We start from the raw sequence: 12,988 nt of genomic DNA, 5'->3' as shown, positions 1-12,988 counted from the left end.
CTCCCCCAGAGCTGTAAAATGTGAGTTTTGACAGACTGCCCCTTTGTTCTTGGGATATATTTTATTTACAAGAGCTTACAAGTTTGTCTTGTGATTTGAAACTTCCACAGATTCTAGAGCCTACTGTGTGATCTAGAAGACTATTTACAGTCTATAAACCGACACAAGAACCATTTGTTTTTCAGGTTGGAGGAATGAAAATGTGCATGTGCACAAGCTCACTGACAATCTGGGAAACTGTAAGAAACTGTTATCCAGTTTCTGCACATGTTTGTGATCCCAGAGCCTTCTTTGGCAGCTGCCTCAGGAAGATAAAGCTGAGACTGAAAGCATCCAGGTAGGTGTAAAGAAGTTGATGATTAAGGGTACAGTAGAACTTCTATAGGAACAAAGAGTTATTGAAAAGAGCAAGGATAATTCAGTCTGAATGAGGTGAATAATAGGGATTTGATTGAAGTGAGAAGATTAGTAAGAAGTGTCTACTGTCTTCCTTTTAGCTCTATCTCAATGTGTGAAGCAAGGAGATAAAGTGAAATTAAAGGCCAAAGGATTTTTTTTTTCCTAGAGTATAATCATTCATTGGCACTTGCTATTTCAGGAGGTCATTGAGGCAAGTCAGAAGTTGATCACAGCAGTTTTTAAGGGTTCATTAACAGCAATTAGTATTTTTTTTTCCTTTGAGTAGTTTTCAGAATGGATAAAACAGATACAGGTTTAAAAGCAAGGACCCTGAGCACAATGGTGGATTAGAAATGGGCAGTACTTGAATTAAAGAGAATACATTCTACTTGAACTGCCACAATTATTTATGGCCACAACAATGTTTTTAGTTGCCAGAGTGAGACAATATGGTTGTTTTCATCCAAGTTTATATAGAAACACTCTTCATTTGCTCTTCTCATTGATAACACTTTGGGTAAGTTTCATCTGCTTGAACTTAAACACTTTCATTACATATATTTGCAAATGTCAACATTTATTTATATTTCAGTGAACGGCAACAGACACCTTTAGGGCATAATTTGTTTTCTTTTGCATATATTTCTAAAATAGGTCAGATGAACTATGTTCTATAAGTGAATATTTCTTCCCCTGCTGCATATTACTTCTAATGGAAAAAAGAATCAGGCAATACTTATATGCACGTAGCTACAATGTAAGTATGAAAATTTAGGTGGAATGAATGTTACATAGATCATTGCTCACAGTTTCTCACAACCGTATTTCATAGTTGCAGTTTTGCAAAATGTTAAGAGAGATTATCTCCTGATTCTTCTGCTTCTACTTGATGTCACCATTCCATAAATTCTTTTATATTCCCTCCTGAGAATGTGCTATTATAAAATCATATACTTTTTGTTATCCTTGCTGATGGGTTTTATCAGATATGTATGGAATCATTCCTCTGTTTATATTACAAAGGTTTAAAATGGGACTATTTTTGGCCTGCTAAGATTGTTATACACAAGACTTGGCTTTTTTGTGTTTTTCAGAATTAGGCAATAGTATGTATAAATGATGTAAAATCTCTGTGGCTTTCTAGTTTCTGCTAATCCACATGGAGTTCTTATCTAATGATATTCTGCATACCCTAACTCAATTCTATAAAATATGCCTCTGCTCCCTCAAACAGTACTTGGTATCTCAAGATGTTCATCTGTCAAGCACAGAAGTTTAAAAAGTTGGCATGTGTAAACTTAGTTAACTTAAGCATTTAGATGACTTTAAATGGTCAAAATTTATATGTCCTGGATGAATAGAAATTTGAAATTAGATAAGATTTCTTAGTCATAAAAGAGAATGAAAGCTGAGAATGACAAATTGATGCATGAAAAGCAATATATGAGATGTGGTTGATAAATTATCTTCTGATATGTTAATGAATTCCAGATAGAGAAGTTCACAATATGATGACTTATTGAGATTTTAATAAAGTAAATTAAAAATTGAAAAGTGATCTGAATGAAAGGAGCTCCAGGAATCTTTGAAAAAATAATCAGGAATTTGTGCTGTTAAAAAGGCTTTTTATAGACATTGACCTTTATGCTCACATATACACATATTTGCATTATAAATAGTTACACCTGAAAAATCTACTAATTCTACACTTCTCCTTATACTTAATGGAAATAACAAATTCTATGATATTTACTTAGAAATATGCTCTGCATACTTGCATACACTAAAAATCCAATACACTACAACCATATTTAGTGCCAGATTCTTTTTGACCACACAGAAAATCCTGCAGTTCTGTTTTACATCGATGAGTAAAGATAATACACAGAAACATGCAGAAAACCAAAAAAACCCCAAATACATATTTATGATTAAGACTTCATTTTAGTAAAAACCAAACATTTAGGTAGGATTTCTCCAAGGAAAACCAATTCTGTAGTGCTCTTTTTCCTGTTTTGCTTTCACACAAGAAACACAAGCAGCTATGTAGAAAAAAAAAGAAACTATTGCTGTGGCAGGAAAAAGTAATTGTAGCTGTCAGTTCAGCCTGCTAGTCATTCTAATTAACTGGGTGAAACTTATACAGCCAAGATGTATCTCAAAAATCCAAGAGCAGCCACCATGCCTTTATTTTTTCTGAAAAATGTTCTTAATGTCTCAGCATCTGATTCAACACATTTGGTTGCTAATGTCCATATTATCATTTTCTATCATTAAAGCATATTTTATAAAATAAATTTATTTATGAGATGACTCCTATAATGTGGAATCTTTTCAAAACCATCAGTATTGTAATTATGTTAAAGTGAGTGTTTAAACACTGATTAATCTTGAGAGGTAAAAATCATCTGCTATATCTACAAACAACAGTGTAATGGATGAGATTGAAAACACTCAAATAATATATTTACATAAAATACATAAGAAACAGTCCTCCACTAAATTTAATCTGGCAAATGTTCTCATTATATGATATGTAATTTTTTTGTTTACTGTTTAAGTCATTATTTATTTTCTCTTTTAAAATTAAGATCTAGTTAACATTTGTTGATTCCCCCCTCATCAAAGTAAATCTGCATAATTTTAACCGTTTCAACATGAAATCTAGGCACCATTTTATATTCCCCATGTATGACAGGAATGCTGTAAATTTTGACTTTTACTGTGGGGGTTTGAAGTTTCTCTCAGTACAGAAATTTTCTTGAGTGTCTGCTTTTGGAATAAATAAATGTAAGACTTTTTCTCTCTCCTTTCTCAGACATTCCCAGTAGTATTCTACCCCCCACTCCCCAGTATTGAAAGTTATGGATCCATTACATTGGTGAAATGTGGAAGAGACTTTATTTTCTGTTCTGCTTTTCTTTGTCGTGTGATAGCAGGAGGTCAGACTGATAAACCAGCACTGGTACACCAGTGCAGAGATCAGGTTTCCTGTCCCTGGGAAGATTTTGCCCACAGCAGAGGTGTTGGCACAGTGTGGCTGTTCTGCCTGCACAGATCAGGAAGCCTCTTGGGGAATAAGAGTCCTGGTCTCTGCAGCAGTGGGTGCAGAGTTGCATACATGAAGGATGCTAATGGTCACTCACATCAATAGAGCGACCTGCAAAACATGTATGGCATTTTAATTTAAATTTCTGTAGCATCATGTAAAGAAATTGTTCCAGCAATACTTGCCTTTGCTTTTTGTAATGTTTTCCCTGTTAAACATGCATCCAAATTAAGTATTATGGAAGGAAGTCACAGTCAATTAACAGCTGGCTGGTAAGCCTGGAGCTTTAGAGAGAAAACCGTTCCTTCCTCTTTACAAAAAGCTTGGGGGAAAAAAAGCAGTTTCTCTTCAGTAATTTGGTTGCAGTGATTGAGGTCAGGGCAAACTGAAATAGATGAGAATTGGATGGAGGAGAGATTAGGATCTATGAACAAGCACTGCTGACTTCCAAAGAATAGAAGGAAATCTCACACTATCATGTTTTACAAGGTTAAAGAGTACAGGTATTTGGTTGAGGACAAATGAAACTATTATAATGAAATTTTTGCTTCTCAGCTCTTTAAAATAATTGATCTCTCATTTGTTGATGGGCTTATAAACGCAAACTCAATGTCATTCCCATCCATAATAGAACTGCTTCCTTCCAGGTATTATTCATTAAGAAAACACACCCATGACAGCTATCAAATAAAACATTTATTAAATTATGCAATTAACATTTCATTCATGTATGCAGAATACCTGAAAGTATTTGAGCATTAATACAGCCCTAATCTGATTTAACTCCTTTATTGCATAAACATATAACAAGGCTTCATGACTGAGTAATAGCAAAATCCACATGAAATGTGCATATCTAGAGAGCTCTATAGGGCAGAGCTTGAAAATTTGAAAATTTCTATTTAAATGGGTTGAACATATCATTTTAAAGAATAGCATGGTTCATTAGAAGAAAAAAAGAAAGTAAGGAGTATGTATCACTGATTATTATAAACAAAAGAGTATATTTCCTAGATTTACAAAAAAAAAAAATCTGTTCACAGAGTTTGATCTAAATGTTGTAAAATCCTACCATGACCCAAATTCAGATTAAAGTAGCACAAGAACCTGGCTTTGAATTATGTCATATAGCATAAAGAAAAAGAGGATCTGATGAGTAGAGGGTGGCCCCTGTGGTTTACAGCTGTTTACCTGACCACCTTTTGCATTATCTCTCTCTGATACTGCAGATACAGAAAATAGTCCAGCTGGTAAACTAGAAACAGGAGGTGTGTGATCAATCTCTCTCCCACTTTGCCAGCTCCTATGTTTGAAGTTCAAGTGTCAAGGTAATTGCTCTTTTTTCCGGCTATTGGAAATTTGGGACTATATTAGTGTAAGTATCTTGCCTTACTCTTTTTTAATTAAAGCATGCGTTTATGTTTTCTGGTTGTAGAGAGAGAAAATCATGGGAATATGGCACTAGAACACCCTGAAGACTTAAACAATAGAGGGTTGTATCAAACTGACTAACATAAAGAAACCTATGATTTTTCTTTCAGTCTTGCATTTCTTTGACACTGGTTTATTTTCCTAAGCTACCTGGGATGGCAAGTGGTGCCAGAATACTTCTGAACGTAGTTATTTTCTTGCCTGCTTTTGCATTGTGTCTTGCAGGGGTATGGTTTGGTTTCTGTACTTATTTGAAAGCACAATCTGACTTATTGAGAGTTTGAGAGGAAGATAGCCTGAGTTAGCCATTAGCATAATTTATACCCAGTTCAACTAAACAAGACTTGCAATTGCTTTCCTTTTATATGACTGAAGCATGTGATCAAAAAGATTAGCTAAGACAAACCCCTGCAGATTTAATTTTTCGTGGTGGGTTTGGGCAGGAGCTCTGAAGAAGGTGTTGTTGCCCTTGATGCTGGTGAGGTGCAGTCCCTGAGGGCCAACAGATTGTGTAGGATCTGTGCAGTTACTGACCAGAGGCTGCAGCACGAGGACCTGAAGTCAGCTGGTAACTCCATTGCAATGGAAATCGGACCATGCCTGTAAGAATTCCCTGGTGTGAATCACCATGCATATCTTTGTGAAATGGCAGACAGATTAATGAAATACGTGGCACGTTGGGCATCTCGCATAAACAATCTGTTGCCTGCAGCTGGTTCACTGTGTAATTTTGTGTTGCTGTTGCAAGGAAAGATCAGCAAAAGGGAGTGTGACTCCCCACAATGTTTTGTTGCCTGTCCGGCTGCCTGGTAGCCCAAGGTTTAAGATTTTTCATGTTAATATTTAAAGTCCCAAGAGGATTGCATCCCAAGTGCATTTTTGAGCTTCTGATGCCCGTATTCCATTTCAGTCTTGATGGTTAGGAGGGAGAGATTTGGGGGCTGAGGGCTTTCTGAAATGAGCCAGCTGAGGTATACGGTATCTTTGTCTCTGGAGTACTGGCTGTGTGGAATTTTTCCCTCCAGATCTCAAAAGCATGATAAATTTAGTATATTTAAAAATCTGCTTTCCACCTATGCCTTGCACAACAATAATATCAGTTGTAATTATTAACTGTTAGTTGTTATGATTTAAAGTAGCACACTAAGGAAGAAAGACTGTGAGAATATCCTAGTCTTATTAGAGTCATCACTCTTTGCCTTGGACATTGGTTATGAAATACTATTAATTTGACATTTTCAGCTTACTTTCCAGTACTTTTAAGAATCTCTAAGAGGCTTTTATGATTGCTTATTTTAAATCATAAGACATTAAGTACTTCAGACAAATAATATTTTTATGCTCTTCATTTGTAAAATACACAAAGATCAGCTACTAAGCATGCTGAGACTCTCTTGCTTTATTCCTCTTTCTATATTTCATATGCCTGTCATAACTACAAGAGGAGTAAACGCAAATTAATCCCCAGATGCGGGGTAAGAAAACAAAGAGCACTTAGTAATAAGAGGGCAAAGATGACTTGGCTAAGAAGAACAAGGATTATTTAGTCAAGGCAGAAGAGATTTTAAAAAGTTTTTAAAATGTGACAGGTAGCAGAACCACTGTCTTTTGCAGAAAAAATTCTTATACAAGCACTTGTTTTAAGGAAAAAAAGCTGATGTGGATATTAGGAACATGATCTATTGGTTAGCAGATGCATGAACAGTTATACTTGTTGGCTGTCCAGGTGTGTGATCTAATCTGGCAGTGAAAATATTATAGAAGCTATATATATGTTTAATAAATGTTTTCTAGTTATACTGTGACTGGGGACTGTGCATCATTCCTATGCCACAAATGGCTTCCTGAACAGGGACACACAAGCTCCTAAGCCATCCTCGACCTGCAGTGTATCCTGACTGTACCAATGGTGGGCTTCAGGGATTGCCAAGGACATCCTTTCACCGCTGCCTAAGGAACAGGTTAGCCTTGCAAGCGGTTGGGAAAAGTTTGTCATAAAAATGGGCAATAATACAAGTAAACTGGAAACTCTCCATAAAGACTGTTTATTGCATATTACACAGGAACAAGGGTATAAAATACAAGAAAGAAAGCTTATACAACTCCTTATCTGGGTGAAAACTTATTGTCCTTGGTATCCCCCCGACGGCTCCTATGACCTCGATCACTGGAAGCGAGTTGGGGAGTCTCTAAAGTCTCATCAATTAGACAATCATGAGGTTAATCCCAACAAATGCAGATTGTCAGATTGTTTATTCTGCACTACAAGCTTTTCATGATTCAGAAGAGATATTACGCCCACCTGTAAATTTGTCTGCAGACACTTTCCATGCACTCACAGCACCGCTTTCATGTCCTGATTCGGTTGTTTTGCAAGTGGAGGAGGGAATTAATGGGGAGGAACCAGAGGGCGATCTTGCGAATCTAAGAGCTATTGATCTAAGACAGGAATGTGATTTATGTCCTGCTAGAAAGTCTCAGCCACTGAAAGCTATGGCTGCATCACCATCTACTGACACAAAGGTGCTAAAACAGCAGTCATGTCTCCCACCCTATGACATGTCTCCCTTAAGACACGTGACTGATAATGAACTTTTGCTATCCCCTGAGCCAAAAAGCTTTTTAGACACCTGCCGAAGACAAGAATTAGATCAGGGGGATGTTGAATTGCTCCATGCTATGCCCATGGTCTATCAAGGCAATCAGCCTCATCATGAGCAAATTTCTTACGAAATGGTTAAGGAATTAAGAAAATCTGTGAAAGAAAATGGTCTGCAATCTTCCTATACAATGGGACTTGTAGAAGCTATAGCAAAAAACTATGTTGTGTTACCTGCTGACTGGAAAGCTTTATTTAAATTGATTATGACAGCAAGACAATATTCAATATGGTGGGCAGAGTATGAAGAGCTATGTGAAAATCAAGCCCAGGCTAACACGGACACTGGTAATGCTGGAATAACAAAGGATCATTTAGCAGGGACTAGAGCTCAGACAACCATAAGAGAACAGTTAAGAATGCCCCCAGAGATGTATAACCAAGTGAGGGGGCTGGCTATAAAAGCTCTGAAAAGAGTGCCGGACATTACCAGAAGTGAACCTGGCTTCTCCACCATAAGGGAAGGACCCCAAGAACCTTACATTACTTTTATCGATTGCTTGCAAACAGCTGTGAACAGGCAAATTGATTTACCAGCTGCAGCAGAAGTTTTATTGAGACCCTTAGCCTATGAAAATGCTAATACTGACTGTTGTAAAGCATTTGATCAAATAAAAAACAAACCTGGTACTTCCTTAACTGACTTTATAAAAACTTGTGCACATATTGGTACAGAACAATACAAAGCAGATTTACTAGCAACTGCCTTAGCTCAACAGCTACAAGTGGCTGGGGCAGCAATTAAATGCTTTTGCTGTGGAGAGGAAAGTCATGTGAAAAAGCAGCGCTCAAAGAATAAGCAAGGGAAGAAAAAACCTAGTAAACTGTGCTTCAGATGCAAGGAAGGTTACCACTGGAGTAGTGAATGCCGTTCTAAGTATGACAAAGACGGCAAACCTCTGCCACAACGGCAAAAATTGAAGGGTGGCGTGAAATCTGGTGCCACACAACAAAACAGGATCCAGGCACAACAAACCCACGCAGCTCAAGTTACATCAGGAGAACCCCAGGCAATGCGAGCTTGTACTTGGCAGTTTCCACCACAACCACAACCACAATAAATGACACTTCAGTTCACCTTACACCTACGGGCTTAAATGGACCCTTTCCTTTAAATGCCATGCTGCTTGGGAAATCATCATCATCTAGAAGTTGACTTTTTATTTTACTAGGAATCATCAACTCTGATTCTAGGGGTGAAATAAAAATCATAGCTTGGACTCTTAACCCACTTTGTACTATCCAAGCAGGATCATGCATTGCTCAACTGATACCACTCCCTATATTGCTGGACATGCAATCGATACCATCTGCCAATGCTGACAGGGGCACTGGAGATTTTGGAAGTACCAGTACTCCTAACATTTGTTGGTGTAAACTCATTTCAGTACAACAACCTTTTCTAACCTGTGTAATAGATGGCAAGTCTTTTACAGGATCAACAGATGCTGGAGCAGACATAACCACCATCAGCAAATGTGAATGGCCACCCACATGGCCCTTAACAACTCCAGCAGCGATCATCGCAGGCATCGGAGGTCAGCACACGCCACAGCAGTCAGCCGAAGAACTCACGGTATAGGGCCAGAATGGAACAAGCACCTCTCAAACGTACGTACTTTCTACTCCATGTAGCCTGTGGGGAAGAGATCTGTGATCACAGTGGGAACTGGCACTGACAACAAATCTTTAAAAGTGGCCACTGATGTGCAGGTGAGACTTGAACTCCCATGGAACACATACTCCTGTGTGGATTGATCAGTGGCCCCGCAGAGGGGAACGGCTGCAACAAGCACAAAATCTGGTCAAAGAACAATTAGATATGGGAAATATAGTTCCTTCCACTAGCCCATGGAACATCCTAGTATTTGTGACTCCAAAAAAGACTGGCAAGTGGAGACTCTTACAAGATCTGAGAGCTATCAAAGCAGTAATAGCCCTAATGGGTGCACAGCAACCCAGAATACCTAATCCAGCAGTGTTCCCTGAAGCTTGGGAATTGTTAATTGACTTAGAAGATTATTTTTTCACAATTGCATTACATCCTGATGATGCACCTCATTTTGCTTTTTCATTACCATCCTTGAATACCAATGAACCTATGCAAAGGCATCATTGCATTGTGTTACCACAAGGGATGAAAAAGTCCTACAATATGCCAGCTTGTGGCCACAAGTGCTTTACGACCAGTGCAGCAGCAATTTTTAACGGTTCTATTGTGTTATTGTGTGGATGATATACTGCTAGCAGTAGATGACTCTTTTCTATTGCAAAACTGTTTAGTCTTTTTGAGTCTTTCTCTTGACAAATTTGGTCTCTGTATTGCAGCAGACAAAGTTCAAACTGTCCTGCCTTGGAAATACCTAGGGTTTCTATTATATGAGCAGAAAATTGTTCCTCAGTCCATTGTGCTGCCAACCTCTATTAAAACATTGCATGATTTACAAAAATTATTAGGAGCTTCTAATTGACTCAGACCTACCCTTGATATCTCCACTTAGGAATTGTCACCCTTATTTAATTTACTTAAGGGAGACACAGATTTAAGATCACCTTGTGAACTCAGTCCAGAAGCCCATGAAGCATTGCAAATTGTGACAGATAAAATTCAGACAACCTTTGTATCCAAACAACAAGCAGAGTTACCACTGAGACATTTTGTTGTCATAGCTGAATTCCAACCATATGCATTAATAGCACAGCGGTGTGATGATAAACAACAATTGTGGATGTTAAAGTGGGTATTTTTACTTCACACATTTTCAAAAATAGTAGCCACATTAACTTGACATGATTGTTAGACTTGATTCCACAGGACAAAAATTATACCAAACCCTAAGTAGTGAAGATCCTTCTCATATCCACATTCCTTTGCCGGCAGATGCTTTTCAGGGTATGTTCCAGGAATCATTATCTTTACAGGCTGCCATGACAGACTTTTTGGGAAACATTGTTAATTTTTGCCAAAAAGTTAAGTTTTGCAATGTTTAAAAGATCTTTCTCTACAGCTGCGTTTTCTAACATTGTCACACCCTCTGCCTGGAGCAAAGGCAGTCTTCATCGACGGCTCTGGGAAAACTCAGAAAGCAGTTGTTGCCTGGAAAAATTCCACAGGGGTTTGGGAAAACTCTGTGACTTTTCAGCCAGCGTTGACAGAGCTAAAAGAATTAGCAGCCACTGTAAAGGCTTTTCAGTTGTTTCAAAATGAGCCTTTCAACTTAATATCAGATTCCTTGTATGTAGTTGCCAACAGGTAGCAGAACCACAGTAATTTGCAGAAAAAATTTGTTATACAAACACTTGCTTTAAGGAAAAAATGCTGATGTGAATATTAGGAGCTTAATAACTTACATTATTGGTTGGCAGATCCATGAACAGTTATACTATTGGCTATCCAGGAGTGTGTTACTCTAATCTGATAGTGAAAATATTATAAAAGCTATGTACACTTTTACTAAATGTTTTCTGGTTATACCATGACTGGGGACCATGCATCCATCATATGCCACACCCACATCCAGTGAAATTCTGGCAGGTTTACTTCACTTAAGCAGAATATAACTGTACTTGAGCTCCTACTGAAGACACAGGTAGTGTGAATAAAATACCAGAATACAGGCACATTCAAATAAAGGGTCCAGATCTGCAACTTCAGCTCAGATGTTGTGTCTGTAATAGGTAAGATTTTTTCTGATCAAAGGCACAGAATCAGGCTCCCATTTGTTTTGTTTATTTTGATCTTCCTAACAATAAGGTAATAAAAAAGCCCAAACATTTATTCAGACTTTTCTATTGCTCTTACTTTTGGCATTGCATTATACTATATATAAATTGGTTAGCTACAGTCTTATAAAACATTTCAAGCAATACTTCATTTAAGGCAATAATGTAAAGTTTGACACTTGTCCTTGCCCATCTTATTACCACCAAAAGAGCACTGCTGCACTGTATTTCTTGATATACAAAGATATCTAAAGACCTATCAGTGAAGAGTAAAGAAACAGTAACAGAACACGACTTTGAATCAGCAGCAAAAAAAAAAAAATCTTTAGTAATTCAGATAAAACACTTTCTTAAGTAAAACAAAACTGCTTAAAATAATTTCTTTCTCTTATTTTTAGCATTGAAAATACTATATTTATTTTAAGAACTGGTGGCTTAATTAGCATTGAAGGCATGTTGCGAAGTGTTAGAATATATTCTGTCATTTGGCTCAGCTTTAGGCAATTATACATGTAAATATAATTACTATGGGTTTTTTTTTTTAAACATATTAGTCTCAAGTTTGTGATGAATGAATCTGCAATGTGTTTTCTTGACACCTTTTTGAAGTGAATTAATCCAATATTAATTTATTTTAGATGTGCCAGAAGCATCATCTTATTACTAATAAGTCGAAATAGACAGCAGGAAATGCAGGTCCCTTCCTAGCATTGCCAGAATGTATCTCTGTGTGTATCCAGCAATCTGGGTGATATGTTGACAGAATGAGGCCAGCGATGCAAATGAGGGAATTCTCCCCCCTCCTCTCCTTGCAGTTTATTGCTTGTCATTGACTAACTCACTGACTAGAATGTCTACAGAAAAATCAAACCAGTAGAGAAGCAGCTTCTATATTGGCATTACTACCAAGTGTTTAATTTGTGTATTAGGTGATAAGAGTATTTATGTTTCCAAAATTACAGCTATTTAATTTGGTTCATCTGCTGCCTAAGACTGAAGTAGGATTCTTGAGGTATATAAATTTCAGGCTGGATTCTTAACACAAATTAGAGTAGTTTTACTGCAGTTGCTGTAGCGGACTGTCATCAGTGTCACTTTACATTAGTGGATCACATGAATCCAAATGCTTATGTTAAATATCAAATAAATACTTAATTTTTAAAATGGAAGGTGATTTTTTAAACTGTCCCCCCAAAATACCTTTAATTATGCTTGCTAGATGTGTTAGGATTTGTTATTTTGTCTTAATCCCTTGCAAATTTTTAATCTGCTTCCCTAACATACTAACAACAGCAGAGACACAAAATATATTTATTTTTGCAAACCATAGCATATGTTTCAGCTATTACTGTTCTCAGATCAGGAAAGCTCAATTTAAGATCAAATCCATTTATTCCATAAAAGAGAAAAGCCAGAATTCATTAATAAATGAAAAAATGCCCCAAAAAATCAAAAAAAATCAAACACAGAATTTATAGAAAGAGAAATTTAAAGATAGTGGGTGACTGGAAGGAAAGCTGCATTTATGTGAAATAAATATTCTGGGTTTTAGTATTAAAGTGAGGTAACATAATCCTGTTCCCTTTGATCATAATACACAGATGATCAGGATAGGGAGTCATACAAGCATATACAACTGTACCCAATTCTTATTTGATAAAAAGAATTCACGGACAAAGGACTCAAAGAAGACAGATAACAAGCTTCTGTATTTTCTGGCTCATTGT

At 37.0% G+C, this 12,988-nt stretch overlaps 1 protein-coding gene across 3 annotated transcripts; it reads left to right on the top strand.

Moving 5' to 3' along the window:
* Positions 1-239: 239 nt before the first annotated feature.
* LOC137478131 (endogenous retrovirus group K member 10 Gag polyprotein-like) lies at positions 240-8,614 on the top strand. Of its 3 annotated transcripts, XM_068197728.1 has the most exons (3): positions 243-337; positions 4,684-4,776; positions 6,674-8,614. In XM_068197728.1, the coding sequence occupies exon 3, from the start codon at positions 7,094-7,096 to the stop codon at positions 8,597-8,599; it is 1,506 nt and encodes a 501-aa protein (XP_068053829.1). In that variant the 5' UTR covers positions 243-337; positions 4,684-4,776; positions 6,674-7,093; the 3' UTR covers positions 8,600-8,614. The 3 variants fall into 3 exon arrangements, with proteins under 3 accessions (XP_068053831.1, XP_068053829.1, XP_068053830.1); XM_068197730.1 differs by lacking the exon at positions 4,684-4,776 and having other exon boundaries at positions 240-337; XM_068197729.1 differs by lacking the exons at positions 243-337; positions 4,684-4,776 and adding an exon at positions 5,359-5,447.
* The last annotated feature ends 4,374 nt before the right edge of the window (positions 8,615-12,988 follow it).

Source organism: Anomalospiza imberbis, chromosome 8 (genome assembly GCF_031753505.1).
Source record: "Anomalospiza imberbis isolate Cuckoo-Finch-1a 21T00152 chromosome 8, ASM3175350v1, whole genome shotgun sequence".
NCBI classification, from domain to species: domain Eukaryota; kingdom Metazoa; phylum Chordata; class Aves; order Passeriformes; family Viduidae; genus Anomalospiza; species Anomalospiza imberbis.
This window is presented reverse-complemented; position numbering and strand designations above follow the sequence as displayed.